An 11,949-nucleotide genomic window follows, 5' to 3' on the forward strand; every position below is an offset into this window, starting at 1 on the left:
TAACTCTGTTGCATCAATGTAGGTATATGGACATATGGATATACTTTCTACAAAAAGATACATTACATGTTGATTCATATGCATAAGATATAAAAAATTTTGACCATTCATATGCATACTTTTTACACGAGTAACTATAAAAACAATTGACAAAATTTAAAAATACCATCTCAACTTTGCTCCCTATATCAATTATCCTCGTCAAATTTCAAAAACCACAATTACCATCCTCATTTTTTGCATTGGTTTTTAAGTTGTATCTCCCACCTACACATAATTTATAAAATTGCCATTTTCTTTTTCAAATCACCTCATCCTCAACATTGGATTTCATTTTTTGATGCGTACGTGGGCGAGTGATTCCGAAATTGGGGCTTTATGTATTACTTGTATGGATGGGTGTGTGTTTGCGGGAAATATGTCGATGGGTAAAATGTAATTACAATCATCACCAAGGTATAGAGGATGCGCCACTAACCAAGGATGAAGATCGAGATTGACGAAATTCACCACCAAGGCTTATAGAACAAGCCGCCCGCCAAGGATAGAGAACTTCGGGATATGAGAAATTCACCACTAGGGCCTAAAGGGAAAACCACCAGCCGAGGATACAGCGCTTCTTGGTTCACCACTAAGGAGTAATCAATTCTCCAAGGATAAAGAAATCGATATAGGAATTATCCACTTTCTAAAGATATTCGCTCACATAGAATAAAATCTCATGTATTTTCATTCATCAAAGTTTTATGTCTTACAATAGAGATCTCTCCTTCTTTTATAGAGGGACTAAGACATAGGAAATAACCAAACATTAAAAAAAACACAGGAACTACCCAAATATTTAAGGAAATGGGAACTAGGAAGCTATTTAAAGGTCTAGTAACTATAAAATGCATTAATGGCATGGAGACTTGTAATCTTGACTATTCAGCCTTATAGTTCATCTTCCAAAATTCATTCACCAACTTTGACCAGAGGATAACCACTTCAATAAGTCAGCAAATGTCATGGGAAATTGCTTGGACCAACCTCTCATCGATATGTTGTTGATCCACAATAAAATCAGCAACTAATATTGGTGAAACGATACTAAATTGACTAAGTCAAGAATCGACAACTTATTTAATCAATAACTTGGTAAATAGTCTCGTCATTAACAACTTAATTCTTTGACTCAACGAAGCAAGTTATAACCAAAGTCAATTTTGGCCTAAATGATCATTGATTGTGTTGGGCTCGTCGATGGAATCGAATCAGAACTTCAGGAATGTTCCTTAGAATCGGATGCTCCCGCATCATTTTTTGAGTGTAGATTTTGGTGGGAAATACAAAAAAAGTCCTAAACCTATTACATTGATACCAATTCAGTTTTAAACCTTTCAATTGGATCAATTTAGTCTTAAATTTTTTCACGTTTTCCCAATTAAGTCCATTCGGCTAATTTATCCTAGAATTTGCTAGCGTGGACATTGATCATAATACGTGGCAGCATTGGTGTTTATGTGACATTTTTTTAATTTTAAATATTTTTCAAAATTTTTATTAATCTTTTCTTTGCTTTTTTCTTCTCTTTTCCTTCTTTTTTTTTTGCCACTATGGCTGGTGCAGTCATTGGAGCTCGTCGGCCACTGGACAAGGGCCGCGAAGCCCTCACTCGGCTTGCCATGGCCTAGCTGGTCGTGCGCAAAGGCGGACTTGCTTGCGATTGGCAAGGCCATGGTTGTGGTAGCAGAGGGCAGCCTTGTCCACAACAGCTTGCGCCTCGCCCTGACCATCACCTTCGCCGTCGTGGCCATTGTCTCGCTAGCCACCGGCGAGGCTGTCTTCGCCTGTGGCCGGCTAAGCCATGGCAACGCTACCCTCACCACCCTCAATGGGGAAAAAAAGAAAAGAAAAGAAGGAAAAGAGAAGAAAAGGAAAAAGAAAAGAAAAAACTAATAAAAAATTAATTTTTTTTGTAAAAAATAAAAAAGTTACAAAAAAAAATATTCACATTAGCGCCAGTCGTGCCACAAAAGATGGCCGACGTCCACGTCAGTAATTTTAGCTTAAATTGGTCGAATGGACTCAATTGACAAAATGTGTAAAGGTTTATGACTAAATTGATCCAATTGAAATGTTTAATAACTGAATTGGTATGAATGTAATATATTTTTTTTGGTCGAAAGTACCAATGCAATATGTTTAGGACTTTTTTTGATATTTTTCCCGATTTTGGTGTGCATGAGAAGAAATAGGTCTTTTTAAGTTGCAGAAATGCAAAATGTAGGTTTAACATGTGATGAGAATATTCGAAATGAAGAGCGAAATTGAGGATGGCTTTTGTAATTATCCCAAAAGAATATGATAAACGAGTGGCTATAAATAGTAGCATGCTATAAACTCTTTTTTTTTTGGTCGGAAGTATGCTATAAACTACACCGTTGGTAATAAATTCCATACTAATAAGTTTGAAAGTATCATTTTCCTAAACCAATATGAGAAAAGAAGTGGCAAGGCCATGTTTAAAGGAGTAGGGGCAATTGGCCCCATGTTAATGGCAAACGCATTCGTTTGTACCTATTAATATTTTTGGAATAGGTCAATGGGACCCACTAGTTTTTATGTATTGACCCCATTAAATTTTTTGAAATATAAAATTGACCTCAGTAGAACATAAAAAACCCAAATTACTGCTGATATGATTACAGGATCATTGATGGCTATAGTCGAGGAGCTGCCGATGTATTTACACTGTAGTCATCGAAGACTTTATTATGCTCGCTTTCTGGGCATGCCCATACATAACACCAGCACAATTGCGTCAAGTTCACCCACTAGATGGCTGGCGAAACATCAAGTACAAGGCGATTAACATCATCTGCGCCGACCCATGAGTTGCGACCGATTAGCCCATTGTGTATGAAGGTGTGGGCAAATTGATAACAGTGCTCTTGATCTTCGTCATCATATTAATACTGTTGGTAATGCCTTGGGAACCAATTCCACTATCCTTCAAGCCCTGCCACAACAGTGTTCATCTTCTAAGAAGACTGAGGTATTTCACACACAAACTAAAGGACGGTTTAGACTAAGACTCTTCACCAGATCAACGCTGACAGGGGCAGTTTCGTTGGTGATTATAACCTCAAAGATAGGCGCTATAAAGTAAGAATATCGCACCCAAATTGACGTTCAGTTCATCCAAACTTCCGTTGCCCAAAGGAACCAGAAAAGGCATTCTATACTTGCTTATTAAAATTCCATGACATTGCACTCGTTACTAACGACCTATCAGTATTTTTGGCATGGGTGCTTCTATTGGTAGTGTCAGTAAATTGAGTACCCGTGCTGATTTTTCTCTCCTTGTTTGACGAGGAATGAAAATTACCTGGAAAGGAAAGTGATCAGGTCCTCGCGCTGGGGCAGAATTTATTTGAACAGTTCCCGTCTCCATTGCATCACTAATTAGTATTGCCTTATTTATGTCTCTTGTGAAGACACACCCCTGTAAACACATGCACATTGTGCAGAAAACAGGCATTTGTCACAATCAGCGGAAATTATTCCAATTCTGCATAATCTATTTTTTGGTAAAGAGTTTCGTACTCTGTACATGAGAGAAGTATGGCTAATGAGAATACACATACATCACACCACAGGTCAATCTGTCAGCGATAATAATAAGGATAGGAACAAGTGTCAAACCTGAAGACCGAAGTTGCTAGCGTTACAATGGTGAATTCCTTCTTCAACGGAGTTTATTCGGATGACCGGCAAAACTGGACCAAATGGCTCCTCCCATGCTATCCTCATATCGGGTCGAACATGATCCATTAATAGAGGCCAAATGAGATTACCCTCCCTCCTATACTCTTGACAAAATGTCGCTTCTTTCTGCTTGGCATCCATCACCAACCCTTCAATGAAGTTGGCTGAGGACTCCGTAACAACTGGAGTTATATCGCAGTCATCCTCAGGAGCTCCTACGGTCAGCTTCTGCACTTTAGCATTCACTTTCTCGACAAGTTTATCAGCTACAGATTCCATAACCAAGACAACTTTCACTGCAGTGCACCTTTGACCGCTGATTATAAAATATATCATGTCAAGATATCTCCTTTGTCAGTAAATGCAACTAAAGCAACATAACTCTAGTAAGATCAACGAATGATTTAGTATCTTCTATTGCATTGATCTACAATTTATAAGCTCAGCTGAAAGTTTAAGTATGTGGTGATAGCTAAGAAGAGAAACTCATTCTTAGTTTAAAATTACCTATTAGAGAACAATAGCAAAAACGATTACCTATAAGAGAAACCTCCCTTAACAACATTAGCCGCAGCCAAATCTAAATCTGCATCTTCTAAAATGATACAAGCATCTTTTCCACCCAGTTCCATCTGAAGCGGGACCATGCCTGCCTTCTTAGAGATGGCTATTCCAGTATCCCCACCTGTGAAACTGAGAAGAAGGGTCGCACCGTCAGATCATGCAACTACAATATGCCTAAAGACATACACAATTGATCTCAAACTGGAAGAGAGTTGCATCCCCTCATAAGGCATTTTGATTCGCATGAATTTGAGGGATGAAAATAAGCCTTCCCTCACATTCCAACAAGAAGTCACTTTGAAAAAAATGTCTCCGAAGATGCAGTCCCATGCTGAGAAATTTAAGGACCTTTGGACATGATGCAATGATATAGAAAGAATCACCTGATACAACTAACACCAGGATGCATTGTGAGGAAGTCACCAATCTCAGAACCTTTTCCCGTTACACAACTGATGAGACCTCTAGGGAAGCCAGCCAAGTGAAAGCAATGCACCATGTGAAGTGCAGCAACAGCACCCTTTAAGTATAGAGGCATAAGTTCATTTAGCAAGTCGATCTATATGAACAGTTGGTGGACAGACAATCCACCTCAAATAATATGAGATGAAACAGGGGAGAGCAATTATAGATCAATCCTCAGCATCAACCAACCTGGGTCGGTGGCTTCAGAACTATTGAGTTTCCAGCAATAAGTGCAGGAGCAATCTTAGAAACAGCGAGATTAACTGGGTAGTTGAAAGGAGGGATAGCCAGAACAACCCCCAGCGGAATCTGCAAGCTAAGGAGAGTCAAATATCTGTAACACTTCATTCCTCAGAAACACAAAAGTACATAAAATTACCATGGTTTGCTGTAACTAATGACCTAACTATAGATCTAGATCCTTCCTTTGCATCTCTGTTAAACCAGATACGGGTTCGATCTTCGATCAGTTTTGACACCAACTCAGTTCGGCACTGGTGAGATTTTGAAAACACTACTTGATCTAAAAGGACATATAAAAACCTCCTACCCCTGTACAGATGGGGCCCCTGCACTCAAGTGTCTTCTAGATAATGTTGTTTTACTGTCCTTCGGCTCACAACTTCCATCAACTTTTAAATTACTGACCTAAAATTGGGGACTGTTGACTGTTGAGAGATATGGCAATATTCAGACAAAAACCAAATTATGCGATATAGTGCGGTTTTCATGTTAAGTTGGGAGGTTTCCTCAATGGCTACATCAGCTGTATACATGCCGACAGGAGACTAGTTGGTGCCGCTTCTCATGAAACTATCATTCTGTTTGTAAGGATCAAAACAACCCTATCAGGTGACACAAACAAAAAATTACAAAAGAAAAGGACAAACAAGAACAAAAACTAACCACCATTTTGTCTAAGCAAATTACTACTTATTACAACGACATGCACTCCTCGTTTAACACATATATGAGCTGGATGTTATTGTCATGAGAAATCCAATTCTATAGGAACTAGACATGATTGATTAGTATGATCTGCATGGAGTACTCAGTCCAATTATTATTGCTTCAAGGATATTGATTCCTGTCTATGAAAGGTGAAACATGGTATCAATGGGATATTTTCTACTTACCAGATTTCCCATTAGATTGTAGCATTTGAGGCCAGATTTTGGATTATCCATCTATTGCCGATTTTAGTTCACTTTATCAAAATGATTTGCTAAAATTTAGTTTTAAAAAAAATTGATTTCCTAAAGTTATCTTCAATTCTGCTAACTACATACGTTTAACGCATGTAATCTGAAACCTTTTTGAATGTATTAGGATGAGACGCAAAGAACCTCTGGTGACACATGTTTAGTAAATTTTAGTTTAGACAAAAGGCACGGCATGATTCAGTATAGACCCATTTGTACCCATCAGCTGTTCAGTTATCTAGAGAAGCTTTCGGCGTATATGGTCCCGTGTTCAATTAATCCGTAAATCATACCATCTTCAGTAACCCAAGAAAAAAAATACATGAGAATTAAATTTCTCAAGTTTACGAATATACTCATATTTAATGGGCCAATTATCCACAACAATCAAGTTCATGTAGGGTAAAAATATTCCCCCAGCCTCATCTATCTTTTGAAAGAGACGTAGGATGGCATACACGAAGACACGAAAAGAGAAGTAAATAAAAATGGCATATGGAATGGAATATACCCAGCATGAGGCGTACGCGTAATTAGAAAGGTTCACAATTCCATAGCTTAATTTTGCTCATTCTTTTTTTCTGGCAGAAGTCAATGAAGTGTCTATTAATAATTCTAATCCATCTTACGTTTTCCATGGGCAGAGTGCACACGGCATAAACAAGTCCATCAGAACATTAAAAAAATATGTGAAGTGCCTACCTAAGCAGAGATAGAAGGACAGCAAGAACAAACCACAGAGTTGAGTTGTAGATTTACAGGCAAACTAAGAGAGAATTGGTCAGAAACCACGGGGACATTTGTAAAACCTACTGAGAGAAGTGCAAAATTACCTTAGAAGTGAGACAGTACTTGGTCCTCTCATTCCCAGGGAAGCTATCAGACACCAGAAACTTCCCCTCTCCGAGAATCCTCACCCCTTCCTCTGCGCAATACGATATCAAATCCCCAGATCTCACAACCTTCAAATTCATATTATTTCAAGGAAAAACAAAAAGAAGCTATTAGTGCCCTATGCTTCCAAATTCAAACACAAGAGAAGCATCTAACAAAGATTACAACTTCTTAAATTTACAAGCAAGAGCTGTGATTTCAACTTTCATTTCAAAGTTAGTTTTCATAAAGTTTATAAAGTCGGAAACATACTTCGGTGACGGCGTCCTTGGCCGGTTTAGCGATCTCCTTGACGAGGCACTCGGCCATCGGAGCCTTGTGCTCCTTCAAGATCGCTGCAGCTCTGTGGAGCAGCTCAGCTCTCTTCCACAGTGGAGTCTTGGCCCATAACTTCTGCGCAGGCCTTGCTGATTCTATGATCTTGTTCACCTCCTCTTGTGTACAGGCTATTCGAATTCGGAAACCAACCAAAAAAAATTCAAACTGGCTGAACTAATCAAAAGTTGATAATTGAGCGAGACTAACAGAAGAACCACTGGAGTTCGAAAGCGGTACCTTGGACCTTGAAGTGAGTGCTTCTAGTGGTGGGGTTGATGATGGGCACGGATTTCCCGGAAGCCGATGCCTTCCATTCGCCGTCGCAGTAGTAGCGGAACACTCCATCTCCATCTTTGATTTCTGCAAACACTCCACTGCCCGCCATGTACTAGCTCCTCGCGGACCCAAACGGGCACTGATCAGGGATCGCTGTGATGAGAGCAAGGGGGAGAGATGCTCGTGCGTGGAGTTACAATGGTGGGAGAGAGAGAGAGAGAGAGAGAGAGCGTGCGTGTTTCTTGGATTCTGTGTGATGTGGGTCAAACGCAGGGAGGATCTCTATCAAAGATTTTGCTTTCACAGCTGGGTTGCACGTGGTTGAGTTTTGCTCCATATTTTCTTTTCCCCTCCTAAACTGGATGCGCGAAAACAGTGGCAGTGTGTTGGTCACTCAATGCAAAACTGTGGAACATCTTCTTGAGCCTTAAATTGACAATTTTTTTGGGTATTACCAACATGGGCTTTGTTAACATAATAATTTTTAGACTACTATTAAAATAATAATTTGATTCACAAATTTTTAAAAGAGTAAACTCACCAATAATATTTAATTATTTATTATTTATTTTTTTGTGGCCCAAAACAATCTGTTATTCTCATAGTAGATTGAAGACAATCACATAAGCATTTCCCTATCAACTTATTGTGAAGGCAGACTCGCAAGCAGCGATTTGTTTGCTTTAGAAATCAACTTTGTCGCTTCATTATGGTGACACTCATTTCTCAAATTGGAAATATGATCAAGTATTTTCAATTGGTCAAGATTCACCATAATATTAGAGAGGGGAATGCATGTGCAAATTGGCTAGCAAGTTGGGTTATCCAACACAACAATGCAGTTGATAATCATGTATTATATAGGCCACCGATAGATTTGTTTCCTTTGTTGTTAGAGGATAGATTGAATCATGTTTTATTATGAGAGTAACAACGTAACTCTGCCCCTTTTCTTAATAAAAAAATAAGTTTTTCTATTTTTATTAATTTTTTTTCATTTTATGTATAATTAAATATTCTTAAAATCAATCATGTATAATATTTTCAAAATAGGAAATACAGGCAATTTTACACGTGCACAGATTCTAGTCCATGGATGAGAGGAAGGTTTCTGTTGTTTTAGGGATATTTGCTCTCGCCTCTCCCCAACTAGCTTTATCAAATCTCAAATGGCTGCATGTGATATATGGGGATATAGACATAACTGCAGACTAAGCTAAAGTAATTCTACGACAAACTTTCACATTTCCATCCACTAAGCCTATATTATTCGTATTCTCTAATATCAGTTGAAAATGCCTTGAAGTTCTTTCATGAATCAAAGGCACTCCTAGATATTTGCCTAGCTCCGAATATAAATCAATTCTCGAAATTTCGATTAAGTTCCGTTTCAGCCCCAGAAAAATATTCTTTGAACAGAAAATTTTAGTTTTGGCCTTGCTCATAACTTGCCCTAATCTGTTACAAAAATCACCTAAACATTCCATGATGATAGCTATTCGATTTTTCGAACCCTCTGCCATTAACAATAGATACATTAGATGAGAAATTCGTGGTCAACTTCTTCGAATATAAAAAGTTTTCCGTTTTTGTGAATTCAATGCATCATTAATAATGTAGGATAAACTTTTCAATGCATAACACAAATATTTATCGTGGGAGAGGGTCTTTCTGTGTTACGTGAGGTAATTAATTGAGTAGATAATCTAGAATATCATAGTATACCGTCTATTATTTGGAAATGAAAGGGACCTTAATGTATTAAAATTTTCCTCTAGCTAGCCACTCACAAGCAACTATTGATTAATGAAAATACATTTGACAACTTGGGAGGAAACCCATATTGGTTGAGATGCAAGTCATATGTGGAAACAACATTACATATTCTAAGAAATTGTCCAATTATTCATAAGACATGGCTTGAGTTTGTCTGACAACAATAATTGGAAGAGTTCTTCTCGATGAATTTATCTCAATGGTTGAATTCAAATCTTGCTGGTAACAGACGATTGAATTTTCGTCTTGATTAGAGTATAACTTTTGGAGTGAGTTGTGGCTTTTTTGGTAGTGGAGGAACAAGTAACTTTTTTAGGATAATTTTATTTTCCCTTTGAATACAGTATAAGTAATTCGGTCACACGTGAAGGAAATCATCAAGGCTTTGTCTTTGAATAACTTGACGTTAAGTGGATCACACTTTTCTCCGATTTTTGTTAGTTGGGATCCTCCACCTTCAAGGTGGATTAAATTGAACACATATGGAGCCTCTAGAGCAACCCAAGACTTGCAAGGTGCAGTGGATTTATTCATAGACGAATGGGGTGACTGGGTTGGTGGTTTTCACCTTTGTTGGAATATGCTCTTTGACACAAATAGAACTTTGGGCATTATGGTTAGGACTCAACTTTGTAAAACAATATCATCATTGAGATTTATCCTAAAGCCATCACTATTCTTGTTTGTTTAGAGCTTATGGTTGGTAATGTCGGCCCTCCTTTGTTAAAGATATCAAAAAACCATTGACCTCTCAATTTGAGTTCAAACTACAACATAATTTTGGAGAAGGAAATTGTCTTGCTGATTGTCTTGTTGATCTTGGGATTGATAAGTGCTTGGATATAAAGGCTCCATTTGTTTCACAAAAAATGAATGATTTAGAAAATATTTTTCTAAAAATGATTGCTTGTATCGCTTGAAATAATTAACAAATGGAAAATATTTTCGTTATCGATAACAATTTATGTCTAAACATTTTCGTTGACGATGAAAATATTTTTCATTTTGTAAGCGATATAAGAGATTATTTTTAGGAAAACGTTTTCCAAATGATACATTTTTCACGAAATATACAAAGCCTAAGTTATTTTCATCGTCTCTTAGAGAATTGCTTCATGTTTTATTAGATGATAAAATAGGGATATTAGATTCTAGACATTTATTTTATATTCGGTTCTAACCCTTTTTCATATAAAGAAATTCTCAAATGACACAGAAAGGAGGATAATCATGTATGTTAAGTATTCTTTATAATAATCATAGTGATATGTTTTGTATTTTCAAGGAGAAACTTTAGTCTCCTTTTCCTTATACTCCCTTTTAAGAAAATCTGAAAGGATTTTGTCAATGAGTTTCTTGGAACATTTGCTAAACATCTATTCAAAGAATGTTTGTCATTTTCAAATCACTACTTTTCTTGTATTATGTATAATCAATACACTAAAAATGTTACCTTACCAAAAAAAAATACACTAAAAATGTAGATATTTATTTATTAGGTATGACTAATGAGTATCCTCGTTACTAATTAATAAGACTCCAAATAAAGTTTCATGTAAACACAATATGTGTTTGATAGCCACGTTAAGTGCGTTTGATAACACCTAACTACATACGACTTAAATGGATTTTTTTAAGTCACAAATCACTTAATGCAATATGTAAGGAAGGGCTTACTCAATTGGTTAAGTGACAAAATATTCAATGAAAATAACAATCTTACCAATTATATTGTTAAAACCTTCGAATGCTCACTATTCCATATTTGGTAATAAACAAATAAAATGTGTCGCTAAATTTTCAGCTATTATACAACGTTTTATTTTCATTTTTGATATTTAAAAATTTCATCAATATTCAGTACTTAAATTTTAGCACTTTTTTTCCATTGATCAAATGAACCCGTGAATAGGGACGAATCATGTTGGCAAGCCAATGAAGAACGATGTTACTCCACAAAATATTTATTGTAACGCCTTGGATTTAACTCACCGAGGTATTGTCCACTTTGACCTATCCTTGTTAGGGAAGATGCCAACCATCTCTCATTTCTATGATCACTATTTCTCCGAAGAGACCAGTTCAAATTTTGATGACGAAATTTTTGTAAGAAGGGTAGATTGTAATATATGGTCCATTAATTCAGCCCATATTTTATTAGCCAAACCCATGTCTCTTAAAAGTCAAACCCTCATCATAGCCCATTTTCCTTCTCCTTTAATAGATTGTGCAAGTGAGAAAAGAAGAAGCTCGGGGTGACAAAAACAAGGGAAAATAGAAGAGCTCCTTCGCGAGAGTAGAGGGGTAAAAGAGGAGAAAGAAAAATCTTCACACATAGCCGATCCGGACGTCCCGACAAAACTGTGAAGCTCAATATGAAATGAGCCAAAGCAGACAATATCTTAGTGAGTTAATCAAGAGATGTCACAATATTGTATCAAAGTGGGACCCTCTCCAGTAGGTGTGTGGTTCGGGGACGAACAAGGTAGAAGTTAGTGGGCCTATAACGATCCGATCCGACAAGGGTGGGAAGTGGTCGTCAGAGCTAGAGAGCTTGGACAAGGAGTGATTTCTAGTAGGCTTCTAGAATGACGAAGGGGGTAAGAATGAACCGAATAGGGGGAAAGTGATTCCGGAATATACATGCAAAAGCTGGAATTAACTCACGGACGTGCTTTTTGACATAATGGTAATGCTTTTTTTT

The 11,949-nt window shown here is 37.3% G+C and overlaps 1 protein-coding gene and 1 non-coding gene across 3 annotated transcripts; both read right to left on the minus strand.

Annotated features, from left to right (window-relative positions):
- Positions 1-2,649: 2,649 nt before the first annotated feature.
- LOC115684403 (NADP-dependent glyceraldehyde-3-phosphate dehydrogenase-like) lies at positions 2,650-7,730 on the minus strand. 2 transcript variants are annotated; one of them, XM_030609135.2, is made up of 9 exons: positions 7,431-7,729; positions 7,128-7,321; positions 6,815-6,943; positions 4,969-5,088; positions 4,698-4,834; positions 4,288-4,443; positions 3,688-4,066; positions 3,371-3,487; positions 2,650-3,001 (listed from the first exon to the last, which is right to left on the minus strand). In XM_030609135.2, the coding sequence occupies exons 1-9, from the start codon at positions 7,576-7,578 to the stop codon at positions 2,888-2,890; spliced, it is 1,494 nt and encodes a 497-aa protein (XP_030464995.1). In that variant the 5' UTR covers positions 7,579-7,729; the 3' UTR covers positions 2,650-2,887. The 2 variants fall into 2 exon arrangements, with proteins under 2 accessions (XP_030464995.1, XP_056174893.1); XM_056318918.1 differs by lacking the exon at positions 6,815-6,943 and having other exon boundaries at positions 7,431-7,730.
- A 3,470-nt stretch (positions 7,731-11,200) lies between these two features.
- LOC115684419 (U6atac minor spliceosomal RNA) lies at positions 11,201-11,306 on the minus strand. Its single transcript, XR_004006142.1, has one exon. It is a non-coding gene; the product is annotated as a U6atac minor spliceosomal RNA (small nuclear RNA).
- Between the last annotated feature and the right edge of the window lie 643 nt (positions 11,307-11,949).

Source organism: Syzygium oleosum, unplaced genomic scaffold (assembly GCF_021117445.2).
Source record: "Syzygium oleosum isolate NSW1041296 unplaced genomic scaffold, Sole_v2.1 Sole_v2.16, whole genome shotgun sequence".
NCBI classification, from domain to species: domain Eukaryota; kingdom Viridiplantae; phylum Streptophyta; class Magnoliopsida; order Myrtales; family Myrtaceae; genus Syzygium; species Syzygium oleosum.

Bases quoted from the DNA above. Each gene is read 5' to 3' on its own strand.
- LOC115684403 (XM_030609135.2), bottom strand. From the start codon at position 7,578: ATGGCGGGCAGTGGAGTGTTTGCAGAAATCAAAGATGGAGATGGAGTG. The intron at 7,322-7,430 runs GTACCGCTTTCG...GAATTCGAATAG, and splicing joins CACTCACTTCAAGGTCCAAG to CCTGTACACAAGAGGAGGTG. The intron at 6,944-7,127 runs GTATGTTTCCGA...ATGAATTTGAAG, and splicing joins CCAAGGACGCCGTCACCGAA to GTTGTGAGATCTGGGGATTT.